The 22,391-nt window shown below is 48.3% G+C and overlaps 1 protein-coding gene across 1 annotated transcript; it reads right to left on the bottom strand.

Annotated features, from left to right (window-relative positions):
* Positions 1-2,512: 2,512 nt before the first annotated feature.
* GPRC5A (G protein-coupled receptor class C group 5 member A) lies at positions 2,513-20,669 on the bottom strand. The gene is made up of 4 exons (XM_036112023.2): positions 20,507-20,669; positions 6,057-6,985; positions 3,754-3,812; positions 2,513-3,422 (listed from the first exon to the last, which is right to left on the bottom strand). The coding sequence occupies exons 2-4, from the start codon at positions 6,976-6,978 to the stop codon at positions 3,330-3,332; spliced, it is 1,074 nt and encodes a 357-aa protein (XP_035967916.2). The 5' UTR covers positions 6,979-6,985; positions 20,507-20,669; the 3' UTR covers positions 2,513-3,329.
* Between the last annotated feature and the right edge of the window lie 1,722 nt (positions 20,670-22,391).

Below are 22,391 nucleotides of genomic sequence, written 5' to 3'. Positions count from 1 at the left end.
CCATTCTGAAGGGTTAAGAAAGTTCTAGCAATCTGGAGGTTGCAGAAATGAGGGTCAGGCACTGATACAGGGCCACACAGAGCCATCTGCATACCTGGAGCATCCTAAAGCTGGGGGGGGGGAAGCATTGTCAGCTCTGGGTGGAAGGGGTTCCAGGAGATGCCCACAGGTTGGACCCCAGAATGTGCAGTGGCCGACCATCTACAACCTGGAGGCCGATGGCCCAGATCCTGGATCTCAGCAGTCCAGAACGCTCCAGAAAGATTTTTCTGATGCCTCCCGCCTCCAGTTCTGCAATAATTCCATGTTTCAGATTGGGGCTGGGACGGAGGCAAACCTGCAAACCCTGATAGCTACAGAAGGAAGCGGGCCAGGAAGGAAAAGATCAGCTGGGCACCGTTCTGCTCTCGGCAAGAATGACAAGTCTAGAAATGCAGGAAGGAAACCCAGAATGCCCAGGGGTGGGGGGTGGAGGGTATGTTACTGCGGCATTTCCAGAGCCAGGCTGTCCTCTTTGTTTGGGCACACTTTTCCTGACAGAAAGCCAATGTTCTCACCACATAAATACTCGTGGACGTTAATAACAGCATATAAGACCGCTGTCTGCAAAGATGCCGGGTTGCATGCAAATGGGCTGCAAATACCTTGGAGGGTTTCACAAAAATAAGACTCCGGGGCCAAGAGAGTCTGGCAGAGGAGATGGGTCCTCTGACGACGACGGTGGGAGGGAACGCGCGAACTGCTCGAGCATGCGAACCTTTTAAAATGGGACGCACTTGCCTCGAGCCCACGGAAGGTCTGCAGTTCTGCCTAGGTGCCCTTCACGGGAAAGCAGCTCTAAGAGGTTTGCTTTTGCAGAGGCCCGGCTCCCCGAGGGCGATCCCTGAGGTTTTACCGCCATCCAGTGGAAGCCTGGAGTATGGCAGCTGCGGAACTGCCCCAGCCTCATGTGAGCGGCAGAGAGGAGGAGACAGTCTATCTCCCGCCCAACAGTGAAAGATGAGAGGAAGATTGCTGAGCTTCGTTTCATTATCACCCATTTAGTTCAAAGGAGATGCCATTTTGGTTCCCGGCCATCAATCAACGGGCATCACTCAAGGACCAGGCTGGGCTGACTTTGCACATTCTATTTCAGCCCAGTGTAGAGACCTACAGGAAGTCTTTGGAAACGTCTTCTCCAATATCATAGCAATCATCAGGTGCCAACACTTCCAGACCCTGCCATGTCCCTATTTTAACAGAGGAGTTTAATTATGTCCTGAAGGCGTAAGACCTGAAGACAGGGTAGCAGGGGGATGACAAGGGCTGTTCCAACAGGGAGCATTTATCTACCTCCTGGCAAGAAAAAGAATTCAGTGAGGGGATGGTCTACTTGTTTCAACGCTGTATTTCTTAGAAGAGAAGCCAGCAATGGGTGCCATTCCTGTGTTTTCTCCTGTTTTTGAAGAGGTTGCTGTGAGGACTGCAGTCATGGGGATACAAAGGCCTGGCAGATACTCTTTCCTAACAAGAAAGCAGATCCAGGGTCGTCTGTGGCTTTCCCTTTCACTCAGCCTCCTTTGTTCGGTTGATGGGCTAAAGACCAGAGGAGGAAAGAAAAGAGGGGAGGGAATAGGTGTTTCTTGAGTACCTACACTCTGACAGATAATAGACGTGAAATTATATTGTGTTCTCCTCACAAAAACCTCACTGGGCTCTTAAGAAAGACCAGAATGGTCTAGAAGGATCCAAATCATGATTTGTAATTCCCCCTTTTCAATACACAACTAGGCTAATGTTAGTGCAAAGCCATGTGAGAAACAATCAACCAAATCTTTGTGGAATGTAAATATCCTTAATTCTGAGTGTCATCAGTTCACCTCCAACCTCACCTCAACCCTCTTCCCACACCGGGTTTTCCTTTTGATGAAAAGCAGAGCATCAGGCTCTTAGGAGGTAACCCCCTAACTCAGCTACAAGTTTTTAAATGTCATTCTGTTTCAGTACATGGGGATTTTTTTTTTTCCTTCACCAAAAAGTGTTTCCTATGGCCCTTCCCCATAGAGCTGTTTCTGGGATTAAGTAAATAATAATTGTTAGGTACCATGTCTTTTCCAAGGGATATTATGAACCGATTCTGTCAAATAGGGATCTGAATGTATTCCCTCCTACAGTTAAACCTGTGAATCGTGGAGCTGGCTTTGAGGTCTCCTCCCTGTCCTACTTGGCCTGCCAAACCCCATTCCAAAGTTGCCACTCCGCCGCCTTCCTGCAGCAAAACCTCAGGATCCGTGACCCTTCTTGGCTCCCCCATCACCCTTGCCCCTCACCTCAACAACTGGGGAAAACACACTTGTCTTAGACGTAAGGAGGAGAAGGAGAAACGCGTGGAGAAGGGTCAAGTGCACGCCCAGTGGAATTGAAGCTTGAACTTCAGCTGCGGGACCTCAGCTCGGCGTGAAGACAAGTGCCCCGCCGTCTCTCCTTCAGGTCCACTGCACACTCCCCGTACTGCCCGTCTGCCACCGTGAAAGACTTGCCACCACATCTTTATTGCGTCTCCAAGTGAGGAGCGGTGAATAACTTACTATACAAGGAACACTCCCCATTTGTAGACGATGCCCACTTACAGAACACAGGTGGTGAACGCAGCGTGAAGCTGTTTACAGAAGCTGAGGAGCAAGGGGGTGACAGAGGAATCAGTGCACGAATTCTCCTGGCAAGTGGGATATACAAGAGGAAGTTCTGGGAAAGCATGCAGGGGAGCTTATGTCCGGGGATGGACAGCAAGTTTGGGAATGGTGACCAGTGAATTGGTGCTGGGGGCCCACAGGGGTCCCGTGGTAGCGCCACAGAGATGAGTATATTGGGGGTGACCTTTAGCCTCTCCTACCCAGGCAAGATGGGAGGGTGCCAGTCAGTTGGCTTCCAGTGTAGATTTCAGCAGGGACAGGCCTTGGCTGCTTTTGCTCAGATTTGCAGTTCTGCTCTGCTCACAAAACCAGCCTGGAGGGAGAAGAGCTGGCTCCTAAAGCTCACTGAGCCAGGAAGTGGTCAGATGACCAGAGCTTTAGTCACTTGTGAAATGACTGGGCAGAGTAATGGGCACACCCTGAGTTGCCGGAGACTCCCTCCCACTTAAAAGAAGTATTCTAAGCCTGGGACAAAGGGAAAACACAAGTGCTAGGCCCTGGAGTCTTGCTAGCCCCCCAGAAACTCCAGGAGGGAAGGCAAGTTCTTCCCAAAAGGTTTTGTACAGTTTCCTCGGGAGCCTTGGGATTTAGCCCATATCTCCCGGGACTCCCCATTGATTGGCTGACTTGCTGTGCTTGTCCCACTCTTCTGAATGGCTAACTGCCGTCTTTCCTTCCTTCATAGTCATTGTAAGGGCTAGTCCGAGTCTGGGCCCGTGGAATGGAGAAATCCTTTTGGGAGGTCCGATTCTGAAAAGGAAGCAGCCATATTGTTAAGTCCACTCCAATTCCTGGATATTTCAACAGAGCTCCGATCTCGGCAGGAACCTTAACTTTCTCCCCTTCTCCCATCCCTCCCCCTGAAGCGCCCCTCCCTGTGCCCTGGGAATACTCCAGGAACACTAGGAATCCTCCAGTCTCCCGTGCTAACCCGTGAGGCAGATCACAGGAAAGGAGACACGTCGTCCTTCCAAGATGGCCATCCAGGGGCCCTCAGAATGGCTACATCCTGTGTTCCCGAAGGACAGACATTCCCGGAGAGCTAATGCCACTGACAAAAAAGGAGAAAGAAACCATTTACCTGCAGCTGAAAATGGGTGGAATAAGGAGCATAGAGTGTATCACCTAGCTCTTCAAGACCTGAAACAGAGGGAGAGGACGGGTTACAGCACTGGGGCCCCGCCGGCTTCCTGCTCCAGCCAGTGCTCACCCCCCCATTCAGTCAACTATCAAAACATGCCGTGCTATCCATTTGTCTGTCTCCCCAGGAGACCGTACGTTTCATGGAGGGAGAGACCGGCCCAGGCCCAGGGCCAGGCACAAAGTAAGCACCACATTGGAGGAATAAATGAACAGAGGGTCACTAGGGGAGCACCTTTCCAGAAAACCTCCCTGGCGGCGCACCTCACCCCAGGACCACTTCTAAAGCACATCTGAAACCAGTCTTTTCAGATTTAGATCTGGCCAGAAGATGTTACCTAGAGTGAATCTCACTGAGGATTTACCCACTTCCTTAACTGCCCACAAGGAAAGAAAAAAAAAAAAAAAAGCTTTTTTTTCTTTTTACTTTCTTTGAGAGGGGGCAGAACTTATGAGCAATTGTTTTCTGTGTATTTGGGGAAAATTAGAGGGATTTAAACTCTGGAACAGAAGAGCAAAGACATACAATCATCATGAATACAATTTAGAGCAATCCATTTATTTCCCACCGAATGTACCCGTTTAGTTTATTTCATACACACCTCAGATACTTTCTCTATATAAGATACTGTGGAAAATCTAAAGATTAGGGGCACCTGGGTGGCTCAGTTGGTTAAGTGTCTGTCTGTCTTCAGCTCAGGTCATGATCCCGGGGTCTTGGGACCTGCATCGGGCTCCCTGCGCAGCGGGGAGTCTGCTTGTCCCTCTCCTCCCTGCTCATGCTGTCTCTTGCTATCTCTGTCTCTCTCTCAAATAAATAAATAAAATCTTTTTTAAAAAAATCTAAAGATTAACCAGAATGATTCCTGGTCTGTGACCAGGCCTGGGGCTGACACTGGAGAGCAAGGGATATAATGACAGCTATATAAATAGTTATGGAATGAGACACACTCTGATAAGAGCATTTCCAAGTCCTACAGCTTGCAGGCAGAGTGAATAATGAGAAACTAGGGAATGTGTGACTCTGGAAAAGGACGAGGGCAGGGAGAAGGACATGCCTGGAGCCTGAACACACAAGCAGGGAAAGGCAGTGATTTGGTTTGTTTGGACTGAGAGCACGGCTTCCATGGTTGTTGGGTTCTGGCTGTGAAAATATGGTGGGTACTGGGGAGCCAGCAAGGTATGTGAGCAGGAAAATGTGGTAGCCTGAGAAGTATTTTAGGGAGAGGAAGGTGATAGTGGTCCATAAAATGAATGGAAAGAAGGATGAGAGGGAGGAATGTACTTAGGGAGTGATAACAGGGAGTCCAGGAGTGTGGTGACAGAGTGAAGGCATGAGAATGGACAGGAGCCGATGGGTGCTAAAATATCCCCTCCAGCCATCCCTGCTTCCGTTCCAGCTTCCAAGTGCCCAGGAGAGGGACCACAGCTGCTGTGAGAAGCACCAGAGAGCTTTGCACCTCGGGCTTCAAGGGCAGAGAAAACTTAGCTGAAGCTAAGGATCTCGCCTTGGTGGTCCCTCACTGCAGTCCCAAACCCATCCCCCCTCCCTTGATTAGGCCCAGAGATCAATGACTAGATTCCTTGGGGCAAGGACAGTCTCAAGCTATCAGTTTAGCCTTTTTGTGTGTGTGTGAGAACAGCGTAACACCTGGTTACTCACAACTTCAGGCAAGAGCAAAATCATTTGACTCTTTGATGTCAGATACGATCTCTTCCCTCCCACGGGCCCAGAGGCACGCAGTAAGATGTGACTCTTCAGGATAAATCAGAATCCCCAGGGACTTTATGGAGATCCCTGCTGGTTTATGATAAAAGGGCATTCTCCTTCCTCTGTCCTCTGTGACCACAGCAAGACATCACGGCGTGGCTTTCTATATTCAAATCTATAAAGGCTCCAGATTTCTGGAAGGAACACTTAGTTCTCTTTTATAAAGACCACAATCTCACCTGCTTGTCTCTAGAGATTTTTTCAGTCATTCCTTTGCTCCAACTTATTTCGACTCAGAGAAACCCACAGGGTATTGTGTAGAAAGTACTAGATTAAGACTCCCGGGGCCAGCTTCTAGTTCTATTAGAACTCTAACCAGCTGGATGTTTTTAAGCAAGATCTGAGCCTTGGGGACCTTATCTATTCTGCCAGGGGTGTGACCTGGATCATCTTGAGTGTTACTATAGTTATAATATCCTATGATTCTCCCCCCATCTTTCTACAAGGGATTCTCACCCAGCCATGCTCTGTACCTTGGGTGATCTCCTCTTGAGAGTAGGCTCTGTTCTCCACACCATAGCTCTGCTTCATGAGTTGAGGTTTACAAAATGTATCCTCAACGGGGTAATCCATGGGGTTCCGTTGCTTTGTGAGCAGCCGAAACTCAGGTACAACATAAGCCAACAGGAAAACCCAGCCATTGGCCACCAAGGCTGAGCTGAGGACGGTATCATCCCATGCGGGGCCAAAGGTAGAAATCAGGAGCAGGGTGATCCAGGCCACCCAGATGGCAATGGAGAGAAGCATGGTGAGGAAGATGTGGACCCCGTGTCTCTTCCAGCCGCTGAAGGATCCACAGAAGATGAAGCAGGACATGAGGCAGGTCAGCGCCATCAAGAAGAGGACATAGATAAGTAACATGACAAAGTCTTCATTGCGCCGAGAGGCAGAAAGCTCAGAGAAGATGGCGACATTGGTCCTGTTCATGGCGAGGATGATGTACTCAGCAGCAATGATGTCCTGCACCAGGCTGAGGCCCACGGCCAGGCTCAGCATCACCAGCAAGGACAGGGGCCTCCTCCCATGCACCAGCTTCGTCAGGTTGAAAGCATGAACCAGGAGGCAGGAGAAGCAGAGGGAGAAGAGGACTCCGAAGAGGAAGAAGCGGGTGGGTCCTGTGCTGCCATCAAGTTGGATGATGAAGGCAAAGGTGAGGCCAAAGATCCCCAGAACACCCAGGAGGAAGAGAAACTGGGTCGGGAGCACTTTTCGCCTGTTGGAGTCTTGCACCTTGCAGATGAGAATCAGGAGAGCGAACATGAAGGCCACTGAGGTCACAGCTCCAGCTGCGGCCACTGCTTCTAGAACAATGCCCCAAATTGCAGTGGTATCACAAAGTCTGTGGTACCTGGCGTCCAGGCTTGAGCGGCAACCACTAGGGGATGTTGTGGCCATTCTGGTCCTGCGTAGAGGCAAAGTTGGGGGGAGGGAGAGGTGAATCTCCAAATAAACTCTTGGCACAGGGACCCAGAAAGATTAGGAAAAACTTTCCTATGCTCGGCCAGGGTGTTGCCCCTGAACTTGCTACATTAGATAAAGCTACTAACTTTTCTCTAGCTCTCACGGCAAATTCTAAAGACTGATGAAGGCAAAAACCAAAGCTCCCCACAATTAAGCACTACTAATGTGTACGCTGACGCCAGAGAACTCAGTGCTCTGTTGAGGGGTTCCGGGGTCTCATTTCAAAACATAACTTGCCAGGGTTCCTGATATTTCTGGCTTAGTACTTTGTCAGAATTCATGAACACGGAAATCTCTAAGCTTAAACTTTAATCATAATTTATCAGTCTCAAGTTTTTTTCCACCTTTGCCTCTGTTTCAGACATTTGTAAGCATCCCATTCTTTTTTTAAGAAAGACTTTATTTATTTGAGAGAGAGAGAGCACTCGAGCACGTGAGGGGGGAGGGGCAGAGGGAGAAGCAGACTCCCCGCTGAGTAGGGAGCCCAACGAGGGGCTCGACCCCAGGACCCTGAGATCATGACCTGAGCCAAAGGCAGATGCTTAACTGACTGAGCCACCCGGACGCCCTGTGCGCATCCCATTCTTTCATGGATAAGAGGAGTTATCTGAACTGTAGATTTCTCTATGGAAGGACAAACATCCACTTCACCACCACTGGATCCTCTTCTTTAGCTCTGCTATCATGTGTTAGAAGGGTTTTTCCCTCCTTAAGTTTTGTGAGGATGGCTCTACTCTTATTCCAAAAAGTGATGGAAAGAGTCTCCTCTGTCATAACGAGTTCTTTATTAACTAGGAAGTCCTGGAGGACGCACCAAAAAACAGTGGACTATCCAACGAAAGATATTACCAATAGCTAATGTTCATTTTTACTCTGGATCAGAAACTCTTCCAATCACCTTTCATATATATTAGTTTAATTTCATAGCAACTCTAGTAGGTAAAAAATATTAGTGCTATGTTACAGATGAGAAAACTGAGGCAGAGACAAGTCAAGTTACCTGCCCAACATCATACAGTGAGGAAATGGCAGAAGCAGAATTTGAACATAAGTTATCTGGCTCTAGGATCCATGCTCTCAACTACAACAGGTGCCACCTCTCGAGTGAGTTCTAGTTGGCCTTAAATGCAATCTGAAAGATTCTCATTCTCTCTCTCTCCTCTTATGTCCGCCCCTTTTTCTCCCTCATCAGATGCCCCATAAACCAGCTCTGTTTATGGTCTTGATTCCACTTAGTTCAGCCCCACACAGGCTAGGAGCTCCCAGGTGATAGATGATCCACAAAGCAGGTAATCTGCTTACCCACTCAAGGACAATCAGAATTGACAGGCTGGGGGCACCTGGGTGGCTCAGTCGATAAAGTGTGGACTCTTGATTTCGGCTCAGGTGGTGATCTCAGGGGTCGTGAGATCAAGCCCCATGTTGGGCTTTGTGTTCAACTCAGAATCTGCTTATTCCTCTCCCTTCCCCTCTCTGCGCCCCCCTCCCGTTCCAGCTCCAACACACCTTCTTTCTCTCTTTCTCCCTCAAATAAATAAGTAAATAAAATCTTTAAAAAAAAAAAATTGACTGGCTATCCTTCCTTTATATCTCTCCTTGATCTCCCGGATCTGCTTCCTTCTCTGCTCCCACAACCTTCATGTCAATTTTAAACCCAGCTGATGTCCCAAACCTCATGAAATCTAATTCCTAAGAATTCAGGGCACAGTGGAAAGATAAAGTGGGAAATTGGAAGAGAGCAGGAGTTTGTACATTTCCTTAAAATATACGGTACTCAAAGTCCAAAGTCAACGTCAGGTAAGACATTGAAATTCAAAAGTGCTAAGGTTTTTAACAGTTCGTCAACAAACTAATTTTTTTCTGGATTATTTGGCTGTTTATCTAGGGCACCATTCCTTTTGTTTTGCTGAATGCTATTTGTGCATGAATTTTTTTTGGGGGGGTGGCTTTAGATTTCTTTTCCTGATAGAATTGCTCACTCAACAGTGAAAAGTTCTGAACTGACTCAAAGAGAAATACAGTGAGGGCAGGGAGTAGGGGACAGTTAGAGGAAGAGAAGGCTCACTGAGAACCCCTCCACACAAAATCATCAGTGAAAGATTTTGGCCTCCTCTAAGGCCAAATGGGGAGAGACTGTGCAGAAAGGAATTGGAAAGAAGGGGAACCACTGGGACCGGGAAGCAGGAAAAGGTACAAAACATTCACTGCATCCTGCCTCTTTCCTTATAGCAGAAAAACAGCTCAGAATGTCTTCACCACATGCCCATAAATGCATATAGACAAGATTTCTCTGGCCCTTCACAGCTCTATGGGGATGCTGTGATCAATCCAAGGAAAAAGAACACCCATTTCTCCTTCTTCCATCTTATGTCTTCAAGATCCAACCACAAGTCAGGGAAGCAGCACAGTGGGATACAGAACGAGCCATCACTCACTAACTGTCCAGGGCAAATGAGCCTCTTCTTCAATGCGGACAGAATTCAAACATCTGCTTCCCTTAAAGATATAAAATCTGGGGGTGCCTGGGTAGCGCAGTTGGTTAAGCATCTGACCAATCACCATTGGTTTTGGCAGGTCATGATCTCAGGGTCATGGGATCCAGCCCTCGTCTGACCCATCTGTTGGGCTCTGTGCTCAATGGGGAGTCTGCTGGAAAGATTCTCTCCTGATGCCCCGCCCCTCCCCCCCAAATAAATAAAAAAAGATACAAAATCTGCATTTCAGTTAGATGACATAGTCATTGCCCTAGCACTGTTTTATTCTCATGGCAATTAGGGAAAAAATTATATGTATATATATGCAATATAAAACACATACTTACATACATGAATATTATGTATATGTTGGAATATTATAGGTGTGGTGTATTAGAATAAAATAACTTAAGTAATATAAAGAGCAAATAGTTTATAGCTTCAATCTATCTTCCTAACTTTTTAATGAAATTTGGCTCACCAAGCTTAACTTTGTATCGTATTAAGTCATTCACTCAACCAGTATTTCCTGAGCACCACTATGTGCCAATCACTAGGCTAGAGAGTCCATGGTAAAGGGGAAAACAGACAAGTGCCCTAGCATGGCAGAAGGGACAGACAGACAGACAGACAGAATCTGCCACTATGGCCACAGGCTTCCCACAGCCCTTCGTCACCCGGGGGTCTGTCACCTGCACTCTACCGCAGGGTCACCCCTACCACAAAGCACAGAGCAAAGAACGGGTGAAGAACGGGTCACGGGTCCCATTCCTCAGGGCAGCGCAGGATGAGAAATGGGAGGAAGAGGGCAGGCATCCCCTGAAACACAAGTCCCCAAAGTCTGACTTGCCTTGCCTACTCCACCACTCTGGTGGTGGTTCGGGGAAAGGGGGTGCAGACTGGGCTCGGTTGTGGGTGCCAGGAGTATGGGAGAGGAAGAAGCCCCCAGCCCCGGGCTGAATGCAAGCACTGCGCACACCAGGGGAGGGAGGGACCCAGGCTGGGCGCATTTCCTCCGCGCTCACCTTCACCTCCCCACCTCACCCCCTCCCAGATCCGCCCTAAGGGCGGTGTCCAGCTGCAAAGGTATTTCTCCTTCCCAGTACCGCCCCCCCTCCCCCCCCCCCCCGCCAGTGGTTCCTTCCCCACCCCTCAAGGTAGTACTGTCCCTTGACGAGCAGTCATCAGCATCACCCGGGAACCCTGAAGGACTTCGGGCTTGAGGACTCTAAGTCTTGACAGAGATGGATGAGGTGTTTGTCTAAAGGATGGTTGTGGTGCTGGCCAGAGGAACAGTGAGCCAGAACCTCCCGCCCCCAACGTGAACCTCCGGGCCGCTCCCTTCTGGTGTAGGCGGGGTTGTGTCTCGGGCCTCCTGGCATCCGCAGACCAGGGTCCGATGAGAGCAATGGGCCACGGGTGTGGAGAGGGGAGAAAACCGATTTCCCTCAATTTCACCTCCACCTCCCACCCCAATCATACACGGGAGATGGGGAAACAGACACTGAAGTGCCTTAGAACATTGTTTTTAGGGGCGCCTGGGTGGCTCAGTTGGTTGGGCGCTTGCCTTGGGCTCTAGTCATGATCTCGGGGTCCTGGGATCGAGCCCCAAGTCTGGCTCCCTGCTCAGCAGGGAACCTGCTTCTCCCTCTGCCTCTCCGCGCCACCCCCCTCCCCTGCTCCGCTTGCTCTCTCACTCTCTCCCTCTTAATAAATAAAATATTTTTTTTAAACCCACCGTTTTTCAAGAAATGTTGACATTTTCAAGCATACTCGCAAAGCCCATGGGCTCATCACTTGGTTTCAGAAATTACCAATATATGGCCAATTCTGCTTCATTGCCATCCCTACCCCACTTACTAGATTATTTTTAGGCAAACACCTGACATCATATCATTTTATGCACAAACACTTCAGTGTGTATCTCTAAAAGATAAAACTCCTTTTTAACTTAACCGCACTTCAAAAGTTAAGAATAACCCTATAATATCAAATATCCACTTAGGGTTCATATTTCCCAATTCTCTCACTAATGTCTTTTTAAATTTTTTCTTAGTAAATACGCTTTTATCTGAGTGACTAATTTTGTCGGAATTATCCTTACTTCACCTCTGTTAGCCCTCCTCCACCTCTTCCTCCAGCATGACAGGCATTGTGCAATGGGTCTAAAATGTCCCAAGTACTCTGAATTTGGTCAGAGGAAAATAAAACTCACCGGACTCATTAACAAGCAGCTCTGTACAGAGAAGGCCCTGTGTCACCCAGGGAGTGGTCCAGATGAAGAAAGGAGATAGGGAAGACGGCTAGGGGAAAGGACAGGGTTCTGAGAAGCTAAAAAGGACTGCTAGAAAGCGAGGTTTGAGGGAAAAAGGGAAGCAATCAGCATTTGGGAATATGAACTGCCAGGAGCTAGCGAAACAGCCTTAGAGAAGAACATAAGGGCTGGAGCAAGAAAGAGAAAACGGAATGCAACCCTTTGGCCATCATTTGTAACCAAAGTCAAGGACAGAGAGACCCAGGGTCCAGCCAAGAAAAGACTAGCTCCTACGAAGACCAAATGGGGGCTGAAAGAAGCAATTTACTCTCGGGCTGCTCTGAATGGGGAGGGAAAGTCTCAACACTAACTCACTCTCGGCACAGATCAGGCATGCTCTTACGGCTCTACCCTCTTAACCGGCACAAGCACCTTATGCCGAAGCTCATGTCGTCATTATCCCTGCCTCCACCTGCAGCAACTGAGGCACAAGTCAGCTGACTCACCAAAGTCCCGCAGCAAGGAAATGGCAGGGCCAGGATTCAAACCGGAATTCTAACTCCAAAGTTACACCGAGCAGCCCTTTGTCTGGTAAGAACTTTAGAGCCGGGAGGGACCTGGCCTCAGAAATGGAGGTGACTACATCGGCCCTCAGGCGCCGCACGAGGCTTTGAGCATGGGCGAAATCCACTGAGGCACAAAGCCGACCCTTGTGAGCTGCTCCAGGTGTTCGAATTATGCATAGCCTCAGATTCCTACACGGGACCAAAATGACTGTCCCCCAGACCCGCTGCAGGAGGCAGGGCCGGAAAGGAGGTCTTGTGAGAGAAGATGAGATGGGCCAGGAGGCATCACAGGGGTCTCCCCATTTGTGAACTCGGGGCAGAGGCACTAAAAGCCAACTTCAGATCCATCTCTGAGTTGGGACATGGCCCGAGAAATCCCTATCCCACATTACCAGACCCAACACGCAGGTCCTATGGATTCCATCTCTTCAGTATCTCGAATATTCCACTTCTCCCAAAGGCCATCCACCTCACCTGGACCACTTCAGAAGACCCATCTCCCTCTCTGGGCTTGTCCTCTTTGAGCCACTCTTTGCGGCCAGGGGAGGAAGAGCCACAATCCTGCACAAAGGCAGAAGGCTCTACATCCTCGGCCCCCGCTGGCCCTCTTGCACTTCCCACCATCGCGCTCCTCACACAGCCCTGCAATGCCTATTAGCACTAAGTCTGTGTCTTCCTCTGGATTCAAAGGCTCTGAGAAGGTGGGGACTGAGTTGTTAAGTATCTCTCCCCAGTCTCTGGACTAGCACCTGACACGTGGTAAAAGCCTAACCAGGATGGATGAGTGTGTGCAGGGATAGGAGTGGAATCTGGTGGGAGAGGAGGGGCTGCTCATGAGATGCGGTAGCGTTGGATGGGGCGTACCTGGTTTCCTCATTAGCTCCCTGTTTGCTGTCCTGAGTTCTAACCTCCCTTTCTCCTATCCTCCTCCTCCTGTGGGCTGTCTAAAACACACTCTGGGTCTGAGGCTAGGGGCTTTGGGCCAGGTGTGGAACCATGTTCCCATCTAAATGACTCCAGGGATCTCCCCAGACAGCATGAATCCTGAGATTTCCCAGTAAGCAGAGACGGATTTACTAGAAGCCAGTCCTCCATTGCCACCCAACTCCCTGATGACTAAACCCTGCACTTTGGAGGAACATGGTACAGTTTTAGTGTGTGTAGCCTCTGACCTAGGATGTGAGGAAAGGACTTTTCATTAGTCATAAGGGTGAGACCCCCTTCACTTATTACAGCTGCTAACTAAGCTAACCAGCCACTGTCCAGTAACCCAACAACACCTACAACCGAGGCCTTCAAGTCACCTGCCCTGTCCTAAGCCCTTCTGGAATGAGTCAGGGCATGAAAAGAAAAATTACAAAGAAAAAGGACAGGTAAAAGGCAGAAAAAAAGGAAGAAGAAGCACAAGAGGAGGAGAGGATAGGGGAGGAAGAAAGGCAGGAGTCACTTTCTGGGCTCAAGTCCAAGCCCTGTCTTTATCCTACCCCTTTAGAAAGAAGAGGTTTCAATCGCGTCAGGTATGGACACTATCTCCTGGAACCTCCCTCCTCTCCTCTGTAAAATGAGGGTGCGGTGCTGAACTAGAGGGTGCGAGCCCACGTCCAGCCTCACTGTTCATCCCTCTAGGAAGCTCCTTTTAGACAACTGCCAAATCTTGCTCCCTCCCCCTCATTCTTCTTGCCCCACCTCCCGTCATTAAAAGAACATGTCCTGCCAACTCCTAACCAAACCCCAAAACAGGGCTGGAGGTGACTCAGGGTCTGAGTGCAGGCCAAGGAGAGCGCCACCCGGCGAAGGCGCACCTGCAGGACAAAGCCACCGGGTAGTGGAGCAATGCTGACCCTAGACCTGGACAGACGCTCTTGACAGACGTAGGGCGCTGACTGCTGTGCAAGCACAAACGCCAGCACTGATGAGTCCTCCAGCTTCCCCGAGACTCCTCTCTTCTCCCCAGGGGGGTGGGATGCTGAAGCCTAGACCTGGAAGGTTGCGCAGCCGGCCGACGTGCAGCGCCCGGGCCCCGCCCAGCCCCGCCCCTCTAGGCCCCGCCCCGCCCTTCCCAGCCCAGCCCCGCCCCAGAGTATCTGAGCATGAATAACCTGGGGCCCCAGCCTTGCCAAAGCCAATCTTATCTTCCTCCTATGAGACAGATCTCATTCTGTCATCTGAAAATGAAGAGGACAATACCTACCTGTTAGCACTGCCTGGGGAATAATACCAAATAACTTCAGATTGCTGAAGCTGAGTCTTCACATACCCCAGCCAGGCAAATGTGTGATTTTCTAGCATTTCAGTTTTCTCCCTCCTCTTGAATCGCCCCATTTGATATATTGTAATAGTCACAATATAATTATGAGTAAAAATAGTCAGGACTAGTGTCACATACCGAGTTCCCCGGAGCCAGGCACAATGCTGAGTGGTTATGTATTTATAGGTATTCTCTCACGTACATGTTTTTACATCTTTTATCTATCTCATTTACTATTCCTACAACCCATTTTACAGGTGAGAAGACTTGACTCTTAGCAGTTATACGTCCAGGGGTGCCTGGGTGTTGCAGTAGGTTGAGTGTGGGACTCTTGGTTTTGGCTCGGGTTGTGATCTCAGGGTCATGGGATGGAGCCCAGCAGTGATCTCAGGGTGGTGGGATCAAGCCCCAGGCCCATCTTGGGCTCTGAGTCTGCTTAAAAGATTCTCTCTCCCTCTGCCCTTCCCCCTGGCATGCTCTCTCTCAAATAAATTTTTAAAAAGAAAGAAAAAGAAATTACATGTTCAGTGTCACATAGCTGGGAAGACTATCCCTTTACAAATGGTCTTAATCATAATGTAATTTTTCATTTCATCTTGAAATCACTGTTAGGAACTCTGAAGCTTTTCTCCATGACTCCAGCCTCTCTCCACTTAAACCGGCTCTGAGAAGTCTCCACAGCGAGCGATCGTACACTCAATCAACAAACATTTAAGTACCTACTTTGTGTCAGGCACTGTGTTAAGTGTATGAGTCACACGGATCAAAAGTGGGGCTGCTGCCCCTGGGAGGACCAATAGGGTCCCCCTGACATACAAATAAGGGGGCACAGGGTGGCCAGGGAATGCTGAGGGCACATGGAAAACAGTGAGTCATTCCAACTAATGGGTCTTTTTTTTAACGCTATAGAGACCAAGGAGGTGAGTCCTGAAAGATGTGCAGCAAATAGTGGGAGATTTTTAGGAAGGCAGAAGAGACAGGGCTTGGGGAATGAAAGAGTCCAGGTTAATTCTCAGATTTCTGGCGTAGGCAACTGAATGGAACTTAGAAATACAGGCTGCTGAGGACCGATGCCAAATGGAGCTGTGCTCAATCTAAGATGAATATGGGCCATGCAACTGGCGGCATCCAGAAATGACAAGCACGAAATCCTCCTGAGAGCTTGCTCTGGGCTACACACTGCTTCATTTAATTCCCACAACAACCCATTAGTATGCCCCTTTTTGGAAGTTGAGGCACAGAGAAATTAAATAACTTGCCTGAGATTTCATGGCACTTAGAAGCCAGGCTCTAGGACCCCAGGTTGTGCTGACCCCCTCTGCACTTGGACATGCGAGTCCAAGGCTCCGGAGAGGTGTGGGCTGTACACACCGGGTGGGTCTAGAGGAGGCATCTGAAGCCTTGAGAGGAAAACCAGATCACACAGGGAGCAAGTACAGTGAGAAGGGGGCCAAGGGCAGGACCATGACCATCTCATCAATGCAGGAGTCAGCGAAAGGTGTTTAAAAAAATGATCAGGGGTTGCTAATAATAATAATAATAATAATAATAATAATAATAATAAGCCTGAGTGGTTTCCCAGAAGCCAAGGAGCAGTTTCAAAAAATAAATAAATAAAAATAAAAGAGCAGTCAACAGAGTTAAATGCTTAAGGAAGGGAACAAAGAAGGGAAGGGATCTTTGGATTAACATATTAGCTCCTTTTTAGGTTATAACAGATTCAGTCCCAATTTGAGCTTCATGACTTTTCTCCAATGGGTCCTCCCACCCCTCTCCTCCTGCCTTCCTAACTCCCCCTCTCTCCACCTCCACGCAAGGCAAGCCGATCTTCCAAGAGTATTCCTATCCAGAAGGGAATTGGGCTCATCCAAGGTCTTGTGATAAAGTCATGCTCTTTGCCTCTGCATGTGCATTGTTCTCCCAGCCAGAAAGACCCTTTCCCTCCTAGTCACAATCCATTTACCATACTGCTTCAAAACTTAGCCCAAAACTTAACTCTATCTTGAGGTTTTTAAAAATTATTAGTCCCATCTCATTCTAACTTTGTAGGTCTCTTCATTATTTCTTAGCGCTCAAGTTTTTCCATATATATGTTTTATATTATATATTAATATCAATGTTGACTCAACCATCAGATAACAAGCTTCTTAAGGTAACAGAGCAAATTTTCTGTTTGTTGGTATCCTCCTCAATAGGCGCTCTGCTCTGCACAGTGGTTTTGGACTAAGACTGACCACTGAATATTTACTCAGAGTTAAGTTATTTATTATCAAGTGTGAGGAATGGGGAGGAAGAATTTTTGAAGATGAATATGTACTGATGCTTATCCTCATATCTAGGCTGAGTTCTAAGACAGGGGTGGAGTCCCACAGGAATTTCTCTGCCCTCGATGAAGGATTAGTTATAAATGGAAAGTGTCTACAGGGAAATCTCCAGGATCCCCTGTTCTGAGTAGTCATCCTAATTCTGATGACATAAAAGTGATTATGGCAACAGCTTATGAATAACATCTGAATAACATCAGTGAATTGAGTTTCTTTGTAGTAACTGAGAGAAAAAAAAATTACCGAACCTCTTTAGACAGATCTAAACAAGAGTAACTACGGTGCTTATCCCAGTCTCTTCACTTTCGGGTAGTTCCCTGGGATCCTTACATACCATCTTCCTCCATTCTAAACAGAGCACATGGAGTTTACATTATTGTAAAATAAACTGCTGGAACATAAAATAAAATACTGGAAATCTTTTTAAAGCACAAAAGAAAATAAGATTTTGAGTGAAACTTCCAAACCTTTTAGGCCCAAGATTTTAAGAAATAAAATTTCCAGAAAATAGGTGGATAAAGTCCTCTACTGGTATACCAGCTCACAACTCCCAAAGATACCTTCTTTAAGATTTTATTTATTTGAAAGAGAGAGCACATGAGAGGGGTGAGGGGCAGAGGGAGAAGCAGACTCCCCGCCGGGCAGGGACCCTGTTGCGGGGCTTGATCCCAGGACTCCAGGATCATGACCTGAGCGGAAGGCAGATGCTTAACTGACTGAGCCACCCAGGCACCCCTTAAATATATTAATATATAAAGGGAACATATTAATGTTCAATCCAACAAGTCCCAAACTAAACTTATCATCTCTCCTTACAAGCCTGTGTTTTAAGCCCTGAGAATAGCACAACCAACCACTCGGCACCCTAGTAGATACAGGCTACCTAGTATGGGAAAGGACGGAGAGAGCAGAACATGTGGCCAAAAATTATTTGGCAATAGCAAGCAACAATTATTACAATAAATGTAAATGGTAACTTCTTCATTTTGAAAAAAAGACTAAATTAAACTATAATATACTTATAAGAACATCACCTAAAACAACAGGATTCAGAAACGGTTGAAAGTTGGGATGCCTGGGTGGCTCAGTTAAGGTTAAGTGTCCAACTCTTGATTTCAGCTCAAGTCAAGATCTCAGGGTTGTTGAGATCAACCCCATGACAGGTTCTTCCCTGGGTGTGGAGCCTGCTTAAGATTCTCTTTCCCCATCTCCCTCTGCCCCTCCTCCCTCTCTCTAAAAACAAAACAAAACAAAAAAAAAAACATTGAAAGCAAAAGAAAAAAATGTAAATAAATGCAAAAATAAGTAATAATAACAGTGTTTATTTATCAGGTATTATGTATCAAGTACAAAATTAAATAGCTTGCTGAAGATAAGGAAATTAAGAGCTGAGATATTAATATCACACAAAGTTTAATGCAAAAAGATATTATATGGACCAAAAACTTGCTTTATAATAATTAGGGATACTCCACATTTAAGATACAACTGTTATAAACTTTTATGCACTAAGTAACATAGCACCAAAACACATAAAACAAAAACTACCAGAAATACAAGGAGAAATCAAAAGAAATACAATAGTTATAGGAGACTTTAATATTCTTTATCAGTCCTCAGCAGATGAAAAAGACAAAGGAATAATAATATGGTAAATTTTTATAAATGTTCTATGGATACCTTACTTGAAATAGTCTCTAAGTTCATATGTTCTCTATGCTCATATCCATTGTTCATATGTTTATATCTCCATTGTTAATCATATAATGCAGATCTTCTATATCTGTGACCAGCAAACATTATCTGTAGAGGGCCAACTAATAAGTAGCTTAGGCTGTGCAGGCCATATGTTTGTAGCTGAAAGCCATAGATAACCCATAGACAAATGAGCATGGCTGTGTTCCAACAAAACTATTTACAAAAAGAGGCTGTGAGATGTTTGGCCATGGACCTAGTTTATCAATCCCTGCTCTATATGATTGCTTCTGTTGAAGTGGTTGTGGAACATTTACAAAAACAGTATGTTTTAGACCACACACACTGAAATCCTAAAATAAGAAATATACAGACCACATATTCTGGCCACAAGGCAATAATATAGAAATAAAAATAGAAACAAACACACCAAACTACTCAGAAAATCCGAGACCCCTCAAGTGAAAATACTATTCAATTCATTGTTTTTTAAGGTCCTAATATACCAACACATCATTTCCTCACCATTTTCTCAGCTCAATCTGGATATTTAAACAGAAGTGGACCTGAAGACAAACTTCCAAAATGAGCAGAATGAAATCACAGTCAAAATCCAATTTTCACTAAGGATACAGAAGGGCTAGAATCTCAGCCATGGAAAGGAGCTGGGGGCCTTCCCAAGACCCCTTCAGAGGAACTCAAGGCCCAGGCCCTGGCTGTCTCATGGCTACACGGTGCAGCAGAGCCTGGCTGAGAAATCACTCTTCCAGACTCAAGACTGAGAGTACTCCCCAGGAAGTGCTTCCCAGGAGCATTCTGCTCCTTTCTATCTGCCCTGTGAGCCCATATCTCACCATACCCTCAGAGGGACCTTTCTGTTTCCCAGGTAACGCTTCTGCTGACCCTTCCTTTCTGTCATTCTTCCCTCTCCTAGTAATAACAGCCAGCACACAGACCTGGAGGGTGGACTTCTGACCCCCATTCTCACCCCTCCCGTGGGCCCCAGCCCATTCTATCTGAAGTGGTTCAGGTATTCCCCTTCAGGAAGGAGCCCAAAGTGGTGGCTGATTCAACAGAACCCTTCAACAGGTGTGGCCTCTGAGGAGAAGTTGGGAACCAAAAATCTTTCAAATTCCTTGATTCTGATTCTTGATTCCCCTATGACTAGCCCTTCCTTCCCTGTGGATGTTTAAGGGAGCACTTTGGACAGCCTTGAGGCCATACCTGGGTCCTATCTAGTTGTTGCCAGAAGGTGGGCTGTTATTGAATATTCAACTTCCATCTGCCCCGAGGTTCCTGAGCAACTCAAAGGACAGCCAGGGAGGGAATGCTGTGCTGCTGACAGCCTCACACATCGAGAAAAGCGATGGCTTCTACAAGCTACTTCCCAAAATTCAGAAGCCAGCACTTGTTGTGGAAGGACAAAATAAATCAAAACTTTTCAGTACTTGAGTGAAGTAGCAATTGTCACCATCTCCCTCCTCCTACCTCCCCCTACCCCCAATCCCCAACCATCCCATTCCCAGTCCCTTGCTCTAAAATTTTCCTCCTTCTTTTTTCTTGCCCTAGTATGATCCCCAAACTGCTCACCTGCCCAGCCAGGATTCCACCTGCTAAAAGTTCCTACAACGTGTCTGAGCACAAACTATTATCCTGACTCTCTTTTTGCTCTCCGCCTCTGAGCCCGGGGAAGCTCGTAGGGGGGGCGGAAATCTGAGTTGAGTTAAACTAGAGAAATTCCTTTCTTGGGATTTTTTGCCTCATAGCCAGTTGTAGTCCATTACCAGGGAGTCCTCTTTTCTTGTATCCCACCCCACCCAGCGCCGCACTCCACCCCCCCCCCACCAGGATTTAAATCTGGAGAGGCCGAGACCGCCCCGGGCGGCGTGCGCCTCACTTACCCTTAAGCCCTGGCTTTGGCGCGTGAACTTGAGCTGCTCGCTTCCCGCGCGTGGGAGGCAGCACTGGAGCCCCTCGGCGCTGGGGAAGCCAGCAGGCGCTATCCCGCCCTCGCGGCGCCGAGCGGTTATAAAGGCAGCTGTCGCCGGAGGGAGGGAGCAAGCGAGGGGGTGAGCAGAGGGACAAGGGGCGGGAGAGGGTCAGGGGGAGGGGACACGCCTATTCCAGTTCCGCGGCACTGCATGCTGTTATGAAAATAAAGTCCCGGTGCCAGGGAATGAACCCAAAGCCGCCTGACGTCAGCGGCACAGTCACCCTTGAAGGAGGGGAGAGGGGGACTGGGAGAACCACGCTGGCCCCACCTAGCGCATCCGACTGCTGCGGGACGCGCGCACCGGCCGGTCCCAAGGACTGGAGGAAAGGCGACAGAGGGGACCGCTCCTTATCGGGCCGCAAACTGTCACGTCCGGAGCGGGGTCTGCGGGGAGCGACACCCGCCCTCCCCGCCGGACACTCACTCCCTCCGCCAAGGGCAAGGGCTCGCCAGGTTGTAGCGCCTGTGTTACTCCCGGGGCCCACCGCCCGCGCGCGCGTGTGCGTAGGTAGGAGAGCTGACCTCCAGGTGGCCCTTCCTCCCCAGCTGCGGGAGCAGCCAGGCTTTCTCACCTTTCCCCTGTCACTCTCACCCACCAGTGCAGGGTGGGAAGCCAGGCGCGGGAAAGGGGGTGACCACACTCTCTGGCTTCCTAGCCAAAGCCAGGTGGAAACCAAGGAAAATTCCTCGGGGGTCCAGAGTCAGCTCCACAAGTCCACTTGTCGGAACTGTCCTCAGATGCGCACCATTAGTGCTGTCCTGGCGGCCGAGACATCATTATCTCTGTACTTTCCTAACCGCCTCTCTTTCAGCCTTGACAATGCAGGTTGATGAGAATGGGGACGCCAGATAAAATTATGAAATAAAGGCATTTGCCTTTGGTGTCGGGTTCCCCCTCCCTCGCTGCCCGCTCCTCTTCCATTTATCAAGCCAGTCCTAGTGAAACTTGTCTTTGTTTACCTGTCAAACAATCCTGCCCCTCCGTGTCAGGGCTCAGGCAAGGCTCCCCCACTGCCTTGGGGGAGGGGGAGGGGGAGGGTCTGGGCTTTTAAGGTGCCGGTTGGCACACCTGGTAAACTGATCTGGGTTACTATGCCTGGGAATTCATAGGGGGAGGCCTAGGGCTCCCCGGCTTTGTCCCCACACCCCAAGTTTCCAGAGTCTACTGGGCTTTGGGATTTTAGCCTGGGTTTGTTGCAGGTGGACCTAAGCACCTCTTGCATGTGGGAGCAGGATGATGGGGTCAGCAGGGAGCCGGCTTAAGGCAGCTCTAGACAAGGGAGTAGGCACTCCAGAGAACTAGACTCCCAGCCCACTGCTGCAGGGCATGCTTATAGGACTACAGGACCCAGTGCGGCCCACGGAGTTGTGAGGGCAAATGAATTAATTTTATCTTTAAAAAAATAAATAAATAAATAAAATGGGATTTTATTCGGTTTTCATTTCACTCCCAAGAAACCACAGCCAATGTCTTGAGTCTTGGAACATTTCGCTTGAGGCTTGCAGCCCAGGGTTCTGCTGTCTGCCCGCTCCTCTCCCCAGGCTCCTGGGGGTGGGTGGTGTGTGTGTGTGTGTGTGTGTGTGTGTGTGTGCAACTGAGAGGCTGATGGAAATAACAGTGCTTTTTAGTGTGTGCCATCTGCTAAGTGAGGTCTTCTCTCTGGCCCTCAGTTTTCTTGTGTTCCAGGAGGAAGTTGGACGAGACCAGCCTTGTCCAATAGATCTACCATTCGAGCCACAAATGTGAGCCCCATACGTAATGTTAAATTTTCGAGCGTCCACTGTGCAGAGAG

The sequence above is a fragment of the Halichoerus grypus genome, chromosome 6, assembly GCF_964656455.1.
Source record: "Halichoerus grypus chromosome 6, mHalGry1.hap1.1, whole genome shotgun sequence".
NCBI lineage: Eukaryota > Metazoa > Chordata > Mammalia > Carnivora > Phocidae > Halichoerus > Halichoerus grypus.
The sequence above is the reverse complement of the archived record's forward strand: the minus strand, read 5'-3'. Positions and strand labels throughout refer to the sequence as shown.